Source organism: Panthera onca, chromosome D2 (assembly GCF_046562875.1).
Source record: "Panthera onca isolate mPanOnc1 chromosome D2, mPanOnc1 haplotype 2, whole genome shotgun sequence".
In the NCBI taxonomy this organism is placed as follows: domain Eukaryota; kingdom Metazoa; phylum Chordata; class Mammalia; order Carnivora; family Felidae; genus Panthera; species Panthera onca.
In genome coordinates, this window is record NC_138349.1 from 27,454,302 (window position 1) to 27,476,768 (window position 22,467).

At 41.9% G+C, this 22,467-nt stretch overlaps 1 protein-coding gene and 1 pseudogene across 2 annotated transcripts in view; both read left to right on the forward strand.

Moving 5' to 3' along the window:
- Window positions 1-22,467, forward strand: part of ARMH3 (armadillo like helical domain containing 3) — a 176,280-nt gene that overhangs the window by 49,519 nt on the left and 104,294 nt on the right. For both annotated transcript variants that reach the window (XM_060641678.2, XM_060641679.2), the window contains exons 20-22: window positions 5,176-5,264; window positions 20,874-20,956; window positions 22,133-22,259. In XM_060641678.2, the coding sequence (XP_060497661.1) occupies window positions 5,176-5,264; window positions 20,874-20,956; window positions 22,133-22,259 (299 nt within the window). The remainder of the gene's footprint in view (window positions 1-5,175; window positions 5,265-20,873; window positions 20,957-22,132; window positions 22,260-22,467) is intronic.
- Window positions 19,154-20,431, forward strand: LOC132685574 (10 kDa heat shock protein, mitochondrial pseudogene; annotated as a pseudogene).

The following is a 22,467-nucleotide window of genomic DNA, read 5'->3' on the forward strand; positions in this document are numbered from 1 at the left end:
CAGTTTGGATTCTGCACATATCTTCATTATCCCTTTAGGCACACTGCATGGAGAACAAGGTTGATGCACTGAAGTAGTGATCATGGGTGGCTGCTGTAATCCAAAGATACAGAATACCAGCAGGCCACTTAGTCATCCCTAGGCATTGGCATGAAAGTAGTCAGAAGTAGTTAGGACGTAGGAAAAGGCCAGAGAGATAGAGCTTCTTAGCCTACATTGTCCTCAGCAGCCTAGTCAGAACCGTATTAGCTAGGTAAATTACGTATGTAGTGTCCTGGTTGGGAGATTCCTGCCTCCTGAGATCAGATTGTTTATCCCATTTCTTTAAACCAACACAACTAGAGGCAACTGAAAATCATCCTATTTTAATAAAGTTTAAGCCTTTAGGCTTTCTCTCTCATTTGATGTTTCTTCATTCTTCTTTAGTGCCCAAGAACAGCCGTGCTACATTAGTGTGATCCCAAATATGTATATTATGTTTTTTCCTTAAAAAGTATCTAAATTGAGGGGTGCCTGGGTGGCTCAGTAGGTTAAGTGACTGACTTCGGCTCAGGTCATAATCTCACGGTTCATGAGTTTGAGCCCTGCGTTGGGCTCTGTGCTGACAGCTCAGAGCCTGAAGCCTGCTTCAGATTCTGTGTTTCCCTCTACTCTCTGCCCCTCCCTTGCTCGTGCTTTTTCTCTTTTAAAAAGTAAATAAACATTAAAAAAAAAATCTAAATTGAGTCTGACAACAGAATCAGTACTTCCATTTTTTTCAGGAGGAGAGTTGTTTCGTGAACAGCAAGGTCAGTGTACCTCACTCCAGTGCCAGGCCTGGGATCTAGGAGGTATAAAGGATTTTACTCTGAATAGAGTAGCCCTCCAGCTCTTTAGACCGTAGGTCATGTCATGTAGTCTTGGCTTCTTAGGTCTAAATAAATGCTACAAATTAGGTTAAGTAGGTTGCAGTTTGCATTTTTCTATTTGCATTTTCTTTTGAAAATGAGGAAAGAAAGTGAGCCTGATTCTTTATTTTAATTGAAAGACCATGGAAGCTGCTTTCTTTTTTTTTTTTTTTAATGCTGATTAGATTAGTTTTTGGCTCATTTTAGGTGTATCTCTGAACCTTAGTACCTTAGGGGTCAGATTTATTATACTACAACTTTATTTGTTACTTGATTATCTTATGTTCTAGTTTTAGGATATGCTATTTACTTCGTAGTTTATTATTATAGTTGTTGTTTTCTCATTTTCCAGGTAAGGAAACTGAGACTCCAGAGATGGAGTGCTTTGCTCAGGGTTATTCTGTTAGTAAGCACCACTGCCTTTTCCTGAAGCCAGCTTTTCTTACTGTAAATTCTAGGCTGTTGCTATCCCTTCTCTGGTGTATTAGTTACCCATTGCTGTGTACAAATGACCCCAAACCTAGTGGTTTAAAACAAATATTTGTTATCTCAGTATCTGTGGCTCGGGAATCCAGGAGCAGCTTAGCTGGGTAGTTTTGGCATAAGGTTTCTTACAAGGCTGCAAAGTGTTAGCTGGGCCTCGTAGACATCCAAGACTCTAATGGGGCTTGAGAATTTGCTTCCAAGCTCACTTACATGGTTGGTGGCAAACCTCAGTTCCTTGCCATGTGCCCCTCTCAATAGCGTTGCTTGCCATGGCAGTTGGCCTCCCCCAACGCTAGTAATCCAAGAGAGGAGAGTCTAGGATGGAAGCCATAGTGTCTTTTATAACCTGATCTCAAATGACCCACCATTTCTATTGGGCACATAGACCAACCCTTTTACAGTGTGGGAAGGGACTACACAAGGATATGAATATGCCAGGAGGTGGGGACCACTGGGGCCATCTTGCAGGCCGACTACCATAGTCACACACCCAGTAAGTTGCATCACCAGGATTCAGACTCCAGTCTCTCCGACCCCAGAGACTGTACTCTTAACTACTGCTGCTATAAGTGACAAAGGAAAGATTTGTACAGGGTGACTAATGCTGACTGGGGCATCAGAGAAGATAACAGAGAAGGTTGCATTTGACCTGAGTCATGAAGAAACAGTGGGAGTTTTCTATGTGGAGGAGTCAGGGAGGGACACACCAAGCAGGGGACCAGCATGTTCAGAGGCTTGAAAGTGTGGCATGTTTGGAGAGTAGAAAGCAATTCAGGATGATTAGAGTGTAGAGTGCATGGAGGAAGCATAGGAGAGTAGAAAGATGGCTGCCTAAGTGGCTGATGGTGGACAGTTGAAAGTGGGATGACATAAGATTGGGTGTTCAGTATGTAGAATTACAGGTATGTAGCTGTCTACCCAAATCCTCACATCCCAGCCAATGACCCTGGTCTACATAAATATTTTAATTCCCTCCCTGCCTGCCTCCCCTCCCCCCCCCCCCCCCCCCCGCCCCCGTTTCTAACTTTTTTGGTATTGCCTTGCTTTCTCAGTTGCTTTTTCCACCTGTTCCCTAATTGAATGTCCTGAGGTTAGGGAAGATGGAGGAGATAATGAGGCATCAACCTGACAGCGGCTGGGCAGAAGGTCACACCCTCAGGCTGAATTCACTTTCTTCATTACTACCCGTGGGCATATTTCCAGATCTCCCCACCCCCTCCTCCAGCCCTCTTCCCAGCTTTTGGCATTTGGAGCATCAAGTCCTTTTTAGGTGAACTTCTCTGCTCCCAGCTGGGCATCAGGCCAGGTTGCTGTTCTCACTTCTCATTATGTACTGCTTTTCAGCATCGTACAGCAGAGTGAGAAATTGAAAGCAAAATGAATTTCTATCATTTCAGATAAGTTTATAATCCTCCTGGTAAAATATGAAGAAATAGAGAGTGTGGAAAGCCTTAATACTCCAAACCAGAATCTGGGTCAAAAATGAAACAATTTCACATCTGTGTATGAATGCTGTAGGTGAAGTAATAATGGAGAAAGGTACTTATAAAAAAGGAGAGAGAGAGAGAGAGAAAAGGCAAGTCTTGCCTGGAGCAGTAGGAGGTGGGGAAACTTAACCAATTAATTTAATTCCTGACTATATTTCTTGATTCTTGTTGCCACCCCCACTGCTGCCACAGGATTTGGGAGGGAGGAGAAGTAGTCTCTGAGGAGAATATGTTTCCTTTAAGCTTCTCTTACATGCCGGACTTTCTCAGTAAGAGATTCTCAAACCTGGGGGGAGGCTCTGGAAGAAAGTAGAGACGTCAGTGGACCCCACAAGAAGACTTCAGGCTAGAGTGGAACTGTCTCATGTTGAAACAGGAAACAAAATGCCCCAGAGAAGCAGTACATTTAGAGTAATTCAGCCAGTATTTTTAAGGCTGTAACAGTTGTGAAAATTTTCATTCTGCTTCGTAAATAGTGTAAGTTATTGAGACCACCAGGCTGGTGTTGTCACCTGTTGGGTGGCTGCAGAAGCAGGAGCAGAGCTCAGGAACAGTGTCATAGCCTTTGAACCCGAGGGTGGTGGCAGCAGAAGTGGGGGCACAGGTAGTATCTCCCTGCTGCTCTGCAGGGGCTCCATGTTGGGTGGCATTTTCAACAGAGCCGAGGTTCAGGCTGTCCAGATCCCGGGCCATGTGAGAGGTGCTGGTGTGCAGGAATGTACTGTGCATGGGTGGTCCTTTCTCTGGCTGATTAATATTCCATTGTATGGATGTGTGACATCATTTTATTTATCCATTCATCAGTGAATAGACATTTGTGTTGTTTATATCTTTGGCTATTATGAATAATGCTACTACCAACATTCACTTACAAATTTTGTTTTTAAATGTTTATTTTGAGAGAGAGCATGTGCGTGTGCACACAAGCAGGTGAGGAGCAGAGAGAGAGAGAGAGAAGAGAATCCCAAGCAGACTCCACGCTCAGCACAGATCCTGACATAGGGCTCAATTCCACGACTGTGAGATCATGACCCGAGCTGAAATCAAGAGTTGGATGCTTAACCGACTGAGCCACCAAGTCGGCACTGCCCATCTTTCTTATTAGGGGTGTTATTATTTTTTCTTATCAATTTGTATAAACATACACATCAAGCGTAGTAATGCTTTGGTATCTTTTGCTACAAGTATAATTTCCCATACGGTTTGGCTTTAATGTAATTTAAAAAATCACACAAGGTATTCATTTTTAGGAAGTAAATTTCATGAGTATTCAACTTTGTACTTTCCTCCATGGCTTTTTATGCTTTCAAAACCGTCCCCCAGTCAGAGATGAAAAAACATTTTTTGTTAGGTTTATAATGTTTATTTTTTTTTAAATTTTTTTTAACGTTTATTTATTTCTTATTGAGAGACAGAGAGACACAGAGCGTGAGCAGGGGAGGGGTAGAGAGGGGGGAGACACAGAATCTGAAGCAGGCTCCAGGCTCTGAGCTGTCAGCACAGAACCCGATGCTGGGCTTGAACTCACAAACGGCGAGATCATGACCTGAGCAGAAGTCGGTCACTCAACCAATTGAGTCACCCAGGTGCCCCTAGGTTTATAATGTTTAAAAATGTCTTTCCTATTTGCTGCCTATTTGGAGGTACTCCCCCAAACATATATGTTATTGTGATGTGAGTAATATTGAATATTCCAGTGATCTAGAATTGTATCATCCAGTAGAAGTTTTAGTGATGATAGAAAAGTTCTGTATATTTGTGCTGTCCAGTGTTGTTGCCGCCAGCCTCATGTGGCTGTTGAGTGTTTGATAATGTGGTTAGTGCAAGTGAAGAATGAATTTTTAATTTAACTCTTAATGTAAATACAATTTAAGTTAATTATAAATTAAGCCAAAATTTAATTTAAAATTTAAAAACAAATTTAAATAGATCTGAAGACTTAAGGTCTTTAATTTTTTATTTTTGTATCCTGTGTTTGCAACATCGAACGGAGTGGTCTAATTCTGCTTCACTGATAAATGCTTTCCTCTGGGGAAAGATAACTTAAGGGAATGGTATCCATAATGCCTAATGAATGGCTGACCTATATGTGATTATAGCCCCCTTTTCCTAGTGATAAAGGGAATTAGTACAAGCACTGTGTGCGGGTGGCTGGGGGAGAACAGTTTAAAAGCTAAAGTGTCTTTCTTTGACCTGGTACAAATTCATATCCAGCATCTTTAGTGGCCTTAGCAAAGCTGTCTTGCCACAGTAAAGGGTATCTGCGGTGAGTTGCATCAGACTCTTAGGCTTATCCCAGTTTTCCTCTGTTACAGACGCTGCATTCAGGTAGTACATAAACTACTTTGCTACCAGAAGAAGTGTAGAGTACGCCTGCATTACACCTGGCGGGAACTCTGGTCAGGTAACTTTCTCTTCTGAATTCATCTTCTTTCTCTATATTTTTTATGAGCCTCTAGGGCTAGGCACAGATGAATTTTTTTTTTTAACTTTTTAGTTTGTTTAGGATGCTTCTAATCGGGACCTGGGAATGCCACATATCTGTTCCATACTTTCTCTCAAATTCCTTCTCCCCCATATTTTTTTTTTATTAGCCGGTAGAAACAATTGAATATATCTGAGTTCTAATGATTCTTGCTTTGAGTAAGAGTGAGGTAGGAGGAGTCCGTACAAACTTGGATTCTCCCTCCATTCCATGTGGTAGCGGCATATGGACTATAGGGAGTCTTCTGTGTTTCCTCAAGATGAGTAATCTCAGGAGGAATGTCATAGGGAGAGGGGGCGGGGAGGGGGTGGAGAGATGGGGGGAATCCTGTTCTTTGTGTTACATCTGGCGTTATTACTGTTTACAGACAGTGTCATTTGTACCACTCCCCCTGTGCCAGAGACAAAAACAGCAAATTACAGTGTTTACTTTGTCTTTGTATCCATTTGGTAGCCCAGTAAAGTCACAGCCACCCCTGCTGGCGGGAAGTGGTTCTTCTCTAAGGGTACAATTAATGCTGGCTTGCCACCCCTTTCTTTTGTGTAACTAAATTGGAGGTTTCAGGAAAGCAGAGGAGACATGCTCCCCGAGGCATTTGCTTGCTGATAGGTCCTGTGACTTTTGTGACCTGATGGTACAATAAAGTCTTTTTCAGATGATTACAGTGGATGAATGGTTGCCCCACCCATGAGAGCTTCTCTGTATTCTCAACAGAGGAGGGTGTGTTAGTGTCAGAGCCTCTATGAGAAACAGGCCAGTAACTCCACCCCCTCCCATGGAATTCATCTCACTTGTTGTGACACATGGTTTCCTCCCAACCCAATTTGGCTTTCTAAATTTAGTCCTCTATAATGGGAAGTAGAGATCTTTAATTAATGGATTAGCAAGTTCTTTGCAGTTATTGCCAATGGTGGTGAAGGGCGAACAGGAGAAAAACACTAAGTGGCAATAGTGGCTTTTTCGTATTTTAAGAGAAAAGAGTATGATTGTGTGAAAGTTTGAGATTGAGGGAATATCAGATGGTCTAAAGAGATCAAAAGAGATTGAAATGACTAAAAGGCGGTAGAATCTCCTGGGTAGAAACAATTCTTTTTAATATACAGGAGTATTGTGGTTGCCTATAGGATAGTTATATGACTGTTAGGTTCTAAAGAGTTAGGTTTAAAGAGAAAACACAAAAATGATACAAATCTATGGATGTTGGTACAGTTGTAGGACTTACAACGAGTACAAATGGCTTATGTCTGTAACTGGGGTTAAATTACCCATTGTAATATTAACGAGTTGGTGGCAATAGTTTTTGCCTGCTTTTGATTCTTTCCTGGTTTGATTTTCTCTTTTTCTGCTTTATTTTTTATCCTAGCCGTCCTGTCTCTGGTCCTTGGGATCTCTCTGGCTTTTCTCCCATCCTCATCACCTGTGGTCCTCTTCCTCATTGTTCGTTGCATTGCCTTTTCCATGTTGCCTTTTACTGTTCACCCTAGTCTGTCTCCCTGGGGCCCGGGGCCTTCCATTACTCTCTTTCCTCCACCTTGTATCCTGTCCTTTGTGCCACTGCTGTCGTACATTCTACTTGTACAGATGTTGTAAACCCCAAAATACATTGCCATCCTCTTTGTTTAAAGAGGCAATTATCGGGGCACCTGTGTGGCTCAGTTGGTTAAACGTCTGACTCTTAGTTTTGGCTCTGGCTCAAGTCACGATCTCATAGTTCGTGGGTCCGAGCGCGCATCAGGCTCTGTGCTGACACTGTGGAGCCTGATTGAGATACTCTGTCTCCCTCTCTCTATGCCCTTCCCCCACTTGACTGTGCACTCTTTCTCTCAAAAGTAAATAAACAAACATTAAAAAAAGAGGCAGCTATCTTTTAAAGAGATTAAAAATGTCTTTTATACTTATCTTTTCTTGACCTTAGCATTTCCCCATTCTGGCTTAGAAAATTGTGAGGCAGGAGACCACTTTTATTCTGTGTTGGTCAGTGACTTTAAGTCTTTGAGTACTTTGTCACGTGCAGCTCTGGTCCGAATTATGTGCTATCCCAGGACTGATTGATTGGCATTCTGTGGTCCTTGATAGGTTCAGAGGAGATGTTTATGAGGGTCATTGTAGTAATGCTTGGACGACTTCTTGTTCCTGAGGTATAGGCACTTGTACTAGAGTTCTCTGCCAAATGAGGTTAGGTCCTTTTCCTATAGAGACTGGGTGAGCCTCCTGGAACCCTGGCTCTGTGTGTTCGTACACGGAGTGTACAGTGAGATGGAGAGCAGCAGGTGTTAAGGAAAGTTGCAAAATACTACACTAAATCTGAGGCATCAGAGCCCATAATAATGTATAATATTGCAATCAGTGAATATAAATGTGGCTGTGGTGGATCCACCTACTCCTTGGCTGGCAGTACCCCTCATATGTTGGTATGCCCATGCTTTACTCTTTCTTTGCCTTCTAGGTTTAGGGATTTGCTAGAGATGTTTGAACCTCACGCTGGAAAATATGCTGATGTGTATAGATGCTTGACATACATGTGCTGCAAACTTTAATTGAATTTTATTTGTAAGTAAAACTGATAAGACATGTGTTGTTAGATTGGACACACAGAAGCCGTTGGGTGTCTCGGAAGCAGTTGGCTAGGGCCCAAATGCCTTTTGTCGTTTGGAATGTGGGTGTGTAGTATCACTGTGCTTAGAATGGTGATTTTATCCCTATGCTGTTTGACTATAGTCAGTTGTTCTTTGTTATTGGGGAGGTGGCCAGAGGTCCCCTTCCAGATACCCATATGGAATTCCTAGGCTTGGTCTTATTGACAAGAAGGCAGCTGTATTAGTTGGGGGTTTGATCCTGCCTGATATGCTGGTTTTGCATGTATAAGCCCTGACCTACTCCGTGCTGCCATTGTCTATTTATATGGTGCCTGTCACCATGGTATTTGAGTATGTGGGAAAATATATTTAGGCTAACTTCAAATAGAATAGGCAAAGGGATAAGTCCTGCCTCTCTCATTGCCCTCTTTTTAGCAATCACTATTTTTCCCTAAGTTATGGAAAGTTCAAAAGCTCTTCCTTCTCTGACCTCTAGACTACCTAGATCTCCTATTTTAGGTAAAAGATTAGGTCTTAAATCTATTCTCTGTAGGGATAGAAAAGTAGGTTTTATGATCAGATTCTAGGAGATAGGTCTTTACCTTTGAGAATATAATGAAAAATGATCTTTGTGTCCAGAAAAATGCCCATTTGTACATATGTATTTTGCACATAATTTTAGAGAATTCATGGCCCCCCTGAAGCCATCCATGATCCTTTGCTAAGAATCCCTGTCTTGGGGTGCCTGAGTAGCTCAGTCAGTTAAGCAGCAGACTCTTGGTCATGATCTCACAGTTTGTGAGTGCGAGCCCTGCCTTGGGCTCTGCTTGGGATTCTCCCTCTCTCTCTGTCTCCCTACTCCCCCCCACCCCCAGCCGCTAGCGTACTCCCTTTTCTCTCTCTCTCTCAAAATAAACAAACATTAAAAAAAAAAAAATCGAATCTCGGTCTTAATTTTAGGTTGCATGGCCTCCTAATTAATTCCGTTTTCACAGAACATCTTACTATCTGGTTTAATATTTTTCATTTACCGATCATACTGTATTCCTCCTGGGAACTTTACCTTTACAATCTCCTCTCTGAACTTCTTAGGCTAAAGAGCACATTGGTCACTATGTCTTAGTTTCTGTGTCTTCCTACAGCACTTTGGGTTTCTATTTTAGCATACGGTATTGTTTTGCTGTGTTCGCATAAGTCTGTATAATGATTTATTTAAATATCTTTCTTTCCTCTTAAAGTTCTATAGTGCAAGGCCTGTGTTTTTATCATTGCTTTATCCTGAGCACACTACTTGGCTTATAATAGGTGTTCAGAAAACATTTGAATGAATAAATAAATGGGTAAGTGGACATGTAGAATTTCCATAATTGATGAATCAACATTCTCTTAAAGTAGCGTGGTGTCGGGGCGCCTGGGTGGCGCAGTCGGTTAAGCGTCCGACTTCAGCCAGGTCACGATCTCACGGTCCGTGAGTTCGAGCCCCGCGTCAGGCTCTGAGCCCCGCGTCAGGCGCTGGGCTGATGGCTCGGAGCCTGGAGCCTGTTTCCGATTCTGTGTCTCCCTCTCTCTCTCTGCCCCTCCCCCGTTCATGCTCTGTCTCTCTCTGTCCCAAAAATAAATAAAAAACGTTGGAAAAAAAAATTAAAAAAAAAAAAAAAAAAAAAAGTAGCGTGGTGTTATGTCTCTGCCTGAAAACAACAACAACAATGATAACAATAATAGAACCCAGTAGGATGTTTGTTGTCATGTTTCTGTTGAGCTGATTTTATCACCTTTTTATTTGAATTGTTGATGTGACAGGGAGTGGTGGGTGATTTCACTTTCCTTTGTCTGTTTCTTCCTTACCTACAGATACATGGATTGCTTTTAACTAAGTAAAAATGGAAACTTTGTTGGTTTCTAAGCCATTAACCAAAGAATGAGCAGAATGTTTAGAGAGAAACATGTAGTTGTTCCAGAGGAAAAGACCTGAACAGAGCTTCATGGGTGGAGTCAGCTTTTTTCACTTCCTCTGCAGGCAGAAGGGGCAGTGGGGAGGCAGTCTGCATTTAAACAGTGTAGCTTTCCATAGTCCTAAAACATGGGTCGATTTAAAGGCAGATTTATACTGACATTTTATACTCGACATTTATCTATGGATCACAGTCCTTCTTACCCTTTCACTTTGCCACATCCCTGGTGATGTCATTATTTTTATCACCATTTGTTGGGGAAGGGAGTGGAGGTGTAGAAGGGTAAGTGCCTTGCTAAGGATCATGGAACCAGATACTAAGCAGAGTCATGATTAGAACTTAGAGTTCCTGACTCCTATGCTCAGACGCAGATCACTAGGCAACATTTGCCTCCCTGCAGGAAGAAAGGCCCCTAAAGCCCCCAAAACAATCTGTTCAGCTTCACTGTGCTAAATAGCATCCAGAGCATTCACAGCTTTGTGAAAAAGAGAGAAATTGTACATGGCCTGACCTTTTAGATACCTACTGGGAGATATGGAAAACCCAGAGAGTGTCACAGCTTTGTGGATCCAGCTGGCTTTCTCATCGCTGGCAGAAGCCTGTGACTTCATGGTTAGGTATACCTTGAGACTGGGAATTGAGAGGCTTTTGTTGGAAGCTTGTTATATTGTAGGTGTTGTCATACAGGACTGAAAATTTTCAAGAGAAAGACTGACCTGAGCCTTAGGTAGATCTGTGCATTCTTGTATAAGTATAACTTCGACAGCTTGTCAGCCCTTCCTGATTTGGGGAAACTATCCTTTGAACTTTTAATTATCAGCTTTTTTTTTTTTTTCTTGTTTAGTTTCTTTTTTAAACTTTCAATTTAAAAAAAATTTTAATTTTGATATAATTATAGAGTCAGGAAGTTGCAAAAATAGTATAGCGAGTTCTCGCACCCTTCACCCAGCTTCCTCCAATGGTGACATCTTATATAACTACAATATTGCCTCTTTTAGATTTGAAGAAGGTATAGGGAGGAGGGAAGGACAAGCAGTAAACAGCTAGAGTAGATGGGAAGAGGAATTTTGGCAGCTGCTGTTGCTATTTTGTTTTTAAAATTGCTTTTTAAATTGTTCTTCCTCTTTCCCCCAAATTTTCTCTGATGTAGGAGAAGATGTTACAAGATGTATTCTAGGCTTGATGTGCCTAATTAAGAGTGCTCTAGCTTCCTTGTGCAAAAAGATGGAGGCTTCTTTCTTCTGTGGATAATCAATTCTTCTTAGAATGTTTTAATACAGGGTCATTAGAACGCATTTTTCTGTTTCCATAATTTGGTTACGAAAGATTCTGTACAGCAGCGTAGAAAGCCCCAGGACTGAAAAAGAATGCCAGGAAACTCTTTTTTTCCTTCAAATCACCACATTTGGCTAAATCTGAAATTTATACTATTTTGACTCTTTCTTTCATCCCCTCAGAAACTTGGCAGAAGCAAAAGATAAGAATTTCTAACAGGTTTAGCCTGTTAGAGGGAGAAAAAGATTCCCACCAGAAAGCCCCTAAAAAGAGTGAGAAATCTCTGTTCTTTTCTCTGCACATGAAGTCACTTCCTATCCAGAGAAATGTCAACTCTTACAGGCCCATTAGCATCTTGTCAACTAAAAGAGACAGAGGAAGGAGTAGCTGTGCTTTTGTTGCTTTGCCTGTACTAGTTCTAAAGGAACATATCATTTGGTTTCATGAGGTGCCATTGTTTCTAGATCTCCAGTGAGCAGGATAGGTCTGTGACTGGTTTCTGTCATTTTGGCAGGTAAAGTTCTTGGTTCCACATCACATGCCCCCACTGAGACACGGTCTCACTGACTATTAGATTTCTTAAAGGGTGATGATTTTGGCTACCTTTCAGCTAGGCAGTGTTGGAAAAAATAAGCAGGTGGTATAGGACCCTAGAAGGCAGTGGCTTCTGAGCAAGGTTACAGGCGGCTGCACAGGAATGAGGTGGATGGGATCCTGCATTTCCCAGAGTCTGAGTTCCATCTGGGAACTTTCACCTAAGGGCTCATTTTCATGGTAAAGAAGAGGGTGTGTGGTAACTGGAAGAATTGCAGTGTCCCCAAGTAAACGGAGACTTGGAGATAGTTGAGAACCTTATTTTCCCTTCTAAGCAGACTACACTTCAGCAGCAAGGAAAACGTAAGATAGAACCTAATTTCCACTTCCAGAAAAGATTTGTAGGGGTGCCTGGCTGGCTTAGTCAGAAGAGCATGCCACTCTTGATCTCGGGGTCACGAGTGTGGAGATCTCGGGGTCATGAGTGTAGAGCTTACTTAAATAAAAGTTTAAAAAAATGATAAAGAGAGGATTTGTTCTTTTTCCCAGTTCATCTGGAGGACTGTGGAGTCTTCAGCTGTGCAGCCTATTGATGTACTTTTTTTTTCTTATTGTGGTAAAGTCACATAATGCTTACCATCTTAACTTTTTAAATGTACAGTTCAGTGATGCTAAATGTTCACATTGTTGTGCAGCCATCACCACCATCTATTCCCATAACTCTTTTCATCTTGTAAAACGAAAACTCGATGCCTATTAAACTAGAACTCTCCATTCTTTCCTTTGCCAGCCCCTGGCAACCAGCATTCTACTTTCTGTCTTTATGATTTTGATTACACTAAGCACCCCAACTAAGTGAAATCCTACAGTGTTTGTCTTTTTGTGACTGGCTTATTTCACTAACTATAATGTCCTCAGGTTTAAGAAATCAGATTCTCCCTCAGACTTGGCATTTTTGGTTGTTACTATTTTTGTTTATTATTTTTATTTTTATTTTTGTAGGTTGCTTCTGCCCAGGATCAGCCCGAGTATAAACATTATGTCTTCTTCACCCTCTTCTGAGACTTTTCTTGGGCATGTGCAGTCACTTTTTAATTTTCCCTGTATATGCAGTTGTTTTACTTTTTTAAGTTTATTTATTTATTTTCAGAGAGTGAGAGAGAGAGAGCATAAGCGGGGGAGGAGCAGGGAGAGAGGGAGCGAGAGAATCCCAGTCAGGCTACATGCTGAGCCTGATATGGGGCTCAGTCCCCTGAACCAAACCGTGAGATCAAGACCTGAGCTGAAATCAAGAGTTGGACACTCAACTGACTGAGTCCCCCATGTGTCCCTATGTGATTGTTTTTGAATGTTCTGGTCTTTAATGTCTGGCTCCCAAAAGGAGAAAGACAAAGAAATGAAGGTGGAGAAAAAAGGGGCACTTGGCCCTTTAAATCTTGTGGATGTAATTTATCTGCACGGGGCGGGGCTTGCCCATCAGTGAGGGGAGGTACAACAATAATGGCTGCCTGCTTTCTCTGCATCTCTGTAATCAGAAGCAACAATCAGCTATCAGAGCACAGATCCCCAGTATTTGGAGGACAGGGTCCTTTTTGCCCACCTTAGCTCCTATAGACTGCTGCAGGACCAAGTGCATAGCTGCTTGCCACATGGCTGGTGGGGAGCAAGTGGGGGATGGACAGCTGCTTCTGTGCTAAGAGCTCAGATTGCCCAAAATTAACCAAAACTTACCATCCAGGTCTTCCCCAGAAGTTGCCAACTTCTACCAGACTTCAGAGTTCCACAGTAGTTAACATCAGACAAATTCTGCTACTGCAGTTACTGTCTAGGTAGGGAGAGAGTTTCCTGGTACTTTCTACTGTGCTGTCTTCCCAGAATCCTCCCACTGGATATACTAACTTTTGTGTTCTGTTCACCTGGAGAGGCTCATAAGGCACAACCAAAGCCATTTCATTCTCTTGTTTGATTCATTGGCCTCTTTTAGTGAGGTGCTTGGTTTTGCAGCCAGACAGATGCCAATATTCTGAGAGGCCACCTGGTGTATCTTAAAATTATTCTGTTGGTAGGTATTGGCTTCTAAGTCCTTCCGGTGCCACTTTGCTCATTGACAGTGAGCCTGCTGATTCTTGGCAGTGTCCTTGGGTAATCGGTGATTTTGTCCAGAGATGGTGGAATTGGCTAGAGTTTATAGTGCCTCTGGGGTTTTGGAGGCATTGGCTTGTTACACTAGTGCTATTTCTAGCCTGTCCTTGGAGTTCCTCTGCCTTTCTTCTAAGCAAGTGAGATGCTAATATTGCTCTTTTATCAGTCACTGTGAAATTACCCATTTCCCCAAATGAACCTGGCTTGATTTGGATCTGTGGAGTCTCATCCTAACTCCAGGCCAGGCCAGAAAATAGGGCCTCGTTGAGTCTTGTCTTTGCTTTCTATCTCTTTTTTTCTCATAGTATGTTTAAGCTATTCAAACAGGCAGAGAGCTCTCTGACCTGATTCTTTTGAGACATTTATTTGTACTCTGCTAGAGGCTCTCTGTCTCCTTCCTGTTTTTAATATTATTTAAATCTCATTCACTTGGTTTTGTGATTAAACCTCCCCTCTGCTTCTCTGAGGCAGGCATCTGAGCTACCACTTCATTGTGTCTTCCTGTAGTTGGCTTGTTCTCTGCACCTGGTTTATCTTAATGTGGGGGACAGGTTGTAGTCCTGGAGAAGTTCCCGTATCCATTATTCATTCTACTCTTCTACATGACAACACAGTTTGCTGCTACTCTCTCCTTGAATTCAAAGCAGTTTAGGGAAAAATCTGGGCAAGTCCTCATTATGTGGGGTACATTAATGTTAGGAGCAGCTCTGCAAACCAGGTTCCTTGTGGGGTGGGAGAGGCCTGTGTGCAGTGGCAGGATTCTCAGGTGGATAGTCCCAGAACCTGTACACTCTCCTATATTCCACATGTGTCTCACACAGAAGTCAGAACTTCAGTGCACTGTTGCCATACTTGATGCACAAGACTCCCCAAGGGAGGGAGCTTGGGCCAAAACTAAGTGTGAGACTGACAGGCCCCTCTAGTAGAGTTAAAAGAGGCAGCAGTTGCAGCCAATTTGTAGTTCCTGAAAAAGAGCCCGGAAACAAAGTTTTCAAAGTGCCTGGTGGAAAAGACTTTCCAATGAAGAAACAAGTGTGTATGGAGCACCCATTTCCCTACAGCTAAAACATATAGGATGTGTAATATAATACCTCAAGTATTTCACTGACGTAACTTCTCTATTTTTCCACTCTGTGTAGGTTAAGAGTTTTTGGAGCCAGGTATCTGGATCCTCCTTTTGTAGTGTTAGCAAAGATTAGGAGTCTAATCCAGGATTCCTGAGGATTTCCTAGAATATTGTTGGTACTTAAGTGCATTGGTAGCTTTGATTGTGAACTTTGATCATTATTCTGGAGACTGCCATAGTGTTATCTTGAAGGCTACTCAGGATTCATTTTGACTTTTCATTCCTGCCGAAGAGTCCATGGTTCTCTGTTGATTGTGTATATTTGGCTCTTTTTCTTTAACCCATCAAAGAGGAAACATCTTTGCATGCTTGGCTGGGTACTCCATACTATATATATGTATTGTGATGTCAAGTGTAGCTGGTCCCTTATGCTGAGTACATAGAAAGTTTGGATGGGTGTTTGTAGGGCTCATGCTTGTGTTGGTGGAAAGAAAAACATTGACCTTTTATTTGCTTTTAATTAGTAAAACATACATAACATAAAATTTACCATTTTTAAGTGTATGATTCAGTGGCATTAAGTACATTCACATCATTGTTGCAAACATCTCCACCTTCCATCTCCAGAATTTTTTTCATCTTCCCAAACTGAAACTCTCTGTACCCATTAAATAATAACTCTATATTTCTCCCTCCCCCACTCCTGGCAACCACCATTCTACCTTCTGTCTCCGTAAATTGCCCAACCTGGGTACCTCATATAAATTGAATCATTTAGTATTTATCTTTTGTGACTGACTTTTTTCACTTTGCATCTAAAAGCTGTGCCCTTCTGTTTTGTGGGGATGAGCAGCCATTGCTCTTCAAATGGGCAAAACTATTTACACAGTGTTGAGTTATTATAACGTGGGCCCTTCTTCTTTGGAAATGTCTTAGACTAAGGGTCAAGTCTCTGGTAAGGAAGAGTGGTGTAGTCTCTTCTCCCCCTTCAAAACTATTTGTTTAAAAAATGGAAACATGGGGGCACCTGGGTGACTCAGTTGGTTGAGTACCTGACTCTTGGTTTCAGCTCAGGTCATGATCTCATGGTTCAGGGGTTCAAGCCCCACGTTGGGCTCTGCGCTGACAGCACGGAGACTGCTTGGGATTCTCTCTTCCTCTCTTTCTGCCCCTCCCCTGCTGTCCCTCTCTCTCTCAAAATAAATAAATAAAAACCTTAAAAAGATGGAAACATGATAAACTAAAAGGTTAAATTTTTTTAAGTACATCCTGCCCCTCTTATCTCCACAATGACTACAACATGTACTTGATACCAAACTCTTACAAAGACTAATTAACAACGCTATGTTTATACAACCAACCCCTTATCTTTTATAGTTATCTTAACTCTTCTCTCTATGTACTGCTACTTCTGTGACTGTCTGTGGAACAGTTTGGCTGGTCATGTGCCCACACGACACCAAGTAGACAAGTGGATAGATATAAAGGGCAGTTTTCTAAAAATATGTGTATGTGTGTGAAGAGTGGTGAACCAGGAGCCAGCCAGCATGAGCTCTGTGCTACTTATGTGTTGGCACTGAGATCCCGAGTACCAGTTCTCTACTGTCCTTGAACCTGTCCCTGGCTGACATCAAGCTGTTCTCTTCTTTGGTCTGCAGTTAAATCTTGTGCATAACTCTATACCATAACAGCTTATGAATAAGCCTGGCTGCTAATTATTTATAACAGTGTTTTTGTTTTGTTTTGTTTTGTTTTGTTTTGTGTCTGTTCTGATTTTGCATAAAGAAAGGGGATCTTGGCTCCCTTTAAAATCCAGATCCAATCACATTCCATGTTCAGTATTTAATTTTAAAGGGGGCAGAGCTGAGTGAGGAGTGAGGGGTATAGGCACAGTTTTAGTTGACAGTGATGTTTCTCCCTTTCCTCTCTCTCTTTCTCCTTCCCCTTCCGTCCCCCTGCATGCTGGCTTCCTTCCTTCTTTCCGTCTTTCTTTCTTTCTTTCTTTCTTTCTTTCTTTCTTTTCTTTTCTTTTTCAAGATACTACAAAGGAAGCAGAAACAGAGAAGAGGGGATAGAGGTGTGTGAGAGGTGAGCTGTAGAGAACAATGAGAGCAGATACAGAGGTCCTGCTAAGGCGTTTGATGCTGAGAGAAGCTGCTTGGGAGTCTTAGTGTTGCAAATGGACAGTAGAGAGGTAATAATGAGGTATTAAACACCGGTACTCTAATAAGTAGCTCAGGACCAAGAGAAAAAGTGGACCAAAAATGTGAAAATAACCTGGAATAGCGAGTAGGTAGAGAAAGTTATAAACCAGAGTCTAGAGAAGTGTTGGGAACAGTGTAGTCAGCAAATCTAAGCACACCATTTATAGGTAAGTGTCTTTTCCTTTAACATAAAACTCCATTTGGAGTTTATTTAATCCACCTTTATTTAATTTTAATGGAATGGCAGAAAGAACACTAAACCACAGACCAGGTTTTAGTCCCAGCTTAGTCACTAGCTCCTTGGGGTGGGTGGGTGGGGAGGGGAGGAAGTGTTTTCTTATCCAAAAACAAGGGAACTGGATTCATGATCTCCAGGGTCCTTTCTAGTTACAAAAATCAACTATATTGAAAGCTCACAGGGGCACCTGGGCGGCTCATTCGGTTAAGCGGCCGACTTCAGCTCAGGTCATGATCTCACAGTCTGTGAGTTCGAGCCCTGCGTCAGGCTCTGGGCTGACAGCTTGGGAGTCTGGAGCCTGCTTCAGATTCTGTGTCTCCCTCTCTCTCTGCCCCTCCCCTGCTCATTCTCTGTCTCTCTCTGTCTCAAAAATAAATAAAAACATTAAAAAAAAAAAAAAAAAAAAAGAAACCTCACAGACTTAGAACTCCCACCACATCAGGTCAGAGGATAGCACACCATGTGTGTGTTGTAGGGGACACCACACAGTTGACAGAGTGAGTGCAAAGTCAGGGCGATGATGAAGGAGAAAGAAACCACTATTCCATGGGAGGTTGGGGCATTCCCTCTTGAGGAATTGTGGTCCCTGATGTCAGAGATTTGTGGGAGCCAATTTTAAGGTTGCTTTGTTCATTTTCTCTGCCTATTAAATTTCCTCTAGAGAATGACTACTTCCAGGTGAGAAGACCTGGCCTTTTTGGGATGTGGGGTCAGGTTGGGGTCTGCTTGAATTATCAGGGGTAGAATGCGGGTTCTCCCTGGTGCTGACAGTATCGCAGTGCTGGATTCTCCTTCTCAGTGCTGTTTGGCTCCACTGATGTCTGTGGTAGTTGGGACACAGGGTGCCTCTTGGTCTGTGGCAGAATTGCTCTCTTCCTCCCCTTGTATTTATTATCACTTTGTCATCCCTGGCTCTGAATCCCAGAGATCAAGACTAGCTGTAGTCCAGCAGAGAAGCAATAAATCATTGTTCCCACTTCCTTTTCTCCAGGTTTTCTGCCCCTTAATTACCACATAACCACTGCTGAGGCTGCATCTTTTTGCTGTGTGTGTTGGGGACAAAAGTCCTCGTTGACTGGATGTGTGCAAAAGCTGCTTTGTCTCTCTCCAACCATTATGTTTTGTGGAGTGCCAGGTGCTCTACCCATCCTTTTCTCTTGTCTCTTGTGAATTTATAGAGTCTGATTGTCAGGTGATTTATCCATTAACAGGGCTTGTCCGAGCTCTGGGGGTAGGGAGTGGTGTGGGCAATCCTTAAATAACTCAGCAAGATGATCTTCATTGAAGATAGATGTTTGGGCTAGCTTAGTCATTTTTATGTGGATTTCAGCTAGACCCCTTCATTCTCTGAGCTCCTGGTAGGAGTTAAGCAGGTTGTGTGATCTAGAATGGGCTCCTATGGAGCTTTTTTTGGGTCTAGTCCAACAGATTGCTTGTTAACAGACGACATCAAAAGGGCCACCTGCCTGTCATTTGCCTTTCCATTATGAAATCTCCGAGAACTGGAGTCAGTGTAAGGGTGAAGAGTTCATAAATGAGGATGCCTATCACCTTCATCTCTAGCAAGGCTTTTTTGCTATTTGAGGGGAAGATTCAGGCTTTAGAAACGGAACGTAGACAGGCTCTTGTACTTTTCCTTGCCTGCTGTTTCTTTACTGTACCTGTGATTTCAGAGGTTGAGAGTAAGGGGTGTTGTGTGGCAGGTGGCAAGTGTCTGGAGAGTCTTACTCCTACTCATCATTGCCTGCTGTTTCAAATCAAAGCTAACATCTTTTCTCGAGGGGTAGTAAACTTCACACAAAGCTCAGACAGCATGGGAGAATGGGCTTCTTTGCTGGCAAAGAAGCAGGTATGGTCTTAGAAAAGGAGAGGTCAAGCCTTTTTTTATATCTGTGGGAGTAGAGAGGCTTGAGGGGGAGAAGACAGAAGGACCGCCGATTGCTTGCAGCTGCTGAGCTCCTTCTGTAAGGTTTCCCATCAAGTAGGGGAGGTAGGTACAGGGACAGTAGTCATGATGGGCACAGAAGTAGGATTTATTTCGTGATTACGGGTGAAAAAGTACAAGGCGACTGGTGATTTATGCTTAATATTTATTTGCAAAAATGTCTTTATACTTACATGTTAAGCTAGAGACTTAACAGTCAGTCTTTTAGCTGAGGTTGCTTGGGTTTTAATCCTCATTAAGAATTACCAGACAGAAAGGGGACCTTTTAGGTAAATGTTGTCATGGTTGAGAGAGGACAGAGCAAGTTGTACTTTTGTTTGAATAGTTAAGGGCTTTTTTTTTTTCTCTTCACGAGCTGTTTTCTTATCTAGAGCTGAAGTCCAATATCGTTGGCATTTCTGGTGACCGGTTAGAATTGAAAGATGTCCCTCTTAACCATGGTGTTTGAAACAAATGTATAACTAAAACTTAGTGACGTGACATGCTAGCCACGTAGGGTGAGAGGGGGATCTTCATTTTAATCTATAAATTGAGCAAATGTGGTAAGTAAATCTGGAATACTAAGATGTCCTTTTTATAGTCAGATTTGCAAGCTTACTTGCTATTTAAGAAGTTGCACGAAGAGGTGGGACTGTGGGTCTTCTTGAGACGTGGCAGCTCCAGAGCAGAGTACGCACTGCGGTGCCCGGAGTCACAGCAGGACAGGCCTTTAGAAAGTTTCCTTCCCTTTGAGTTTTAGTTGAAAGGAGGGCAACCAAAACTGTAACCAATGGAGGCATTATACTTCCAGAACAATCTCCAGGAGAAGTATTGCAAGCAACAGTGGTAGCTGTTAGATCCGGCTCTAAAGGGAAGGCTGGAGAGATTCAACTAGTTAGAGATCCAACTAGGAAGTTGGAGACCAAGTTCTTTCAGAATATGGAGACACTAAAGTAGTTCTAGATGACAAGGATTATTTCTTATTTAGAGGTGGTAACATTCTTGGAAAGTATGTAGACTGAAAAAAATCATTTTTGAAACGGCATCAAGTGAAGCTGCCATTACAGTAAAGTTGTTAAATATTTCATCATGTAAATAATTTTCATGTTTCTGTTTTATAATAAATTAATGGTATCCAAAAAAAAAAAAATGGCACAAAGAAGTAGATTTTTAGAAACCTTCTATGGGCAGATAAGCAGATATGTGCTTGGGAAGATCAGTGCTTGCTTCAAATATATCTCCCTTACCTGCTTTCATTTATTTCATTAAAGTTTATTTATTTATTTTGAGAGAGTATGTGTGTGTGAGCAGGTGAGGGGCAGAGAGAGGAGAGAGAAAATCAAAAGCAGGCTCTGTGCTGTCAGCATAGAGCCTGACATGGGGTTTGATCTCATGAATCATGAGATCATGACCTGAACAGAAACCGAGATTCAGATGCTTAACCAACCGAGCCACCCAAGCACCCCTACCTTACCTGTTTTTAAAAAGTTCTTGGTAGCTGTGACTTACTCATTCTAGACCTGTTTGGATTTCTTAGAATTAAGTGTATTTTCATTGCTTTCATTTAACTTTATTGATTATTCTTTGAATAGCTTGTTGATTTTTTTTTTTTTTAAGCCTTGATAAATTTGCTGAAGTTCCTTATGTCAAATGAGACCGTACTTTTGGCCAAACACAACATTTTTACATTAGCCCTTATGGTGAGTAACAAAAAATATTTCTTAAGGGGAATGGGAGATACGGGCTTCTAGTTATGGAAAGATTAAGTCATGGAGGTAAAAGGTACAGTATAGGGAATATAGTCGTTGTTGTTGTAATAGTGTTACATGGTGACAGGTGGTCACTACACTTGCAGTGAGCACAGCACAACGTATAGACTTGTTGAATCCCTGTATTATACACCTGAAACTAATGTAATGTGTGTCAACTGTACTTAAATTAAAAAAAATTTTTTTTCCTTTTTTCTGAAGCCACATCCTAAAATCGAGATGGGCCAGTTTGAAATAGGAGCTGGTATTATGGGGACTGAGCCACTGGCGGAGCCAGGCCTTTATTTTCCTTTTGGGTTAGACGTTCTAGACTGGTGCTCCCCACTCTTCCCACTCTCACCTATGTCTTTGGAAAACTTGAGACTCTTTTTCATGAGAGTATATTGTCTGGCAGGGGCAGGTATGGGTCAGTCTCTGTGAGCCTTGGTCCCAGGTGAGAGACTACTAGACTGCTGTAGTCTCTGTGTTGGTACAGAGCAAAGCCTGGAGAGGTGTCCCAGCCAGATGAGTGGTTCCATCATGGCTGTACTTGGTTTCAGAGGAACATTACATATTCCTGTTTATCAGACTAGTTATTTGGGGTAGAAGGAGGGCATTGTGCCTTTTGACTATCTTTTTAGGATATTATCCAGTGTGTTCATAAATGTTTAACATGTGGGCGGGGAGGAAGCCCTGATTTTTGTAGCATTTGTGGATTTCTATGGTAAAACTACTCTCACCATGGCCAGTTTCAAGCTAACTATGTGACATTGTTGAATGCAGAGTTGGGGAGATGATCAATAATACACCATTCTATGATATTCCTACCACACAGGTATGAGAGTTGTAAATGAATTTCAAGAACATAATACTAAAAGATAGAAAGTAATTAGGAAGTTGTGAGTTTGAGTATTACCTTCATTTTAATATAATTTATTGAAATGTAAGTTTATATGTTAATTTTTAATAATGGCTTTGTTAAACAACCAACTCACAAAATTTCTGAAAATGTAACAGTCAGTTCTTCTTCTTACAAGCCAGTAAGAACTGACTACAGCATATTACTGATAATACCATTCTGGTCTTCATAGCTTGATGCCTGTGTATGGGCTTTTGCTTCTTTTTTAGATTGTGAACCTGTTTAATATGTTTATCACATACGGCGACACATTCCTGCCCACTCCCAGCAGCTATGATGAACTCTACTACGAGATTATCCGCATGCACCAGAGCTTTGACAACCTCTACTCTATGGGTAAGCTGTCTTTTCTTTTTGTTCTCCTCTCTCTGTCAGCTGTGGTTTTTGGCATGTAAGAGGAAAAAAAACTATCAAAGATTTTCTTCTGGTTGCTTGGTGCCCTGCTTGGCATAGAAATACAGAAGTCTTCTCAGTAAATAGGAAGTTGTACGTGCAGTTCTTTGCTTTTAGGCACTCAAGGCTGATTGCAGTAGAAAGCTGGTTA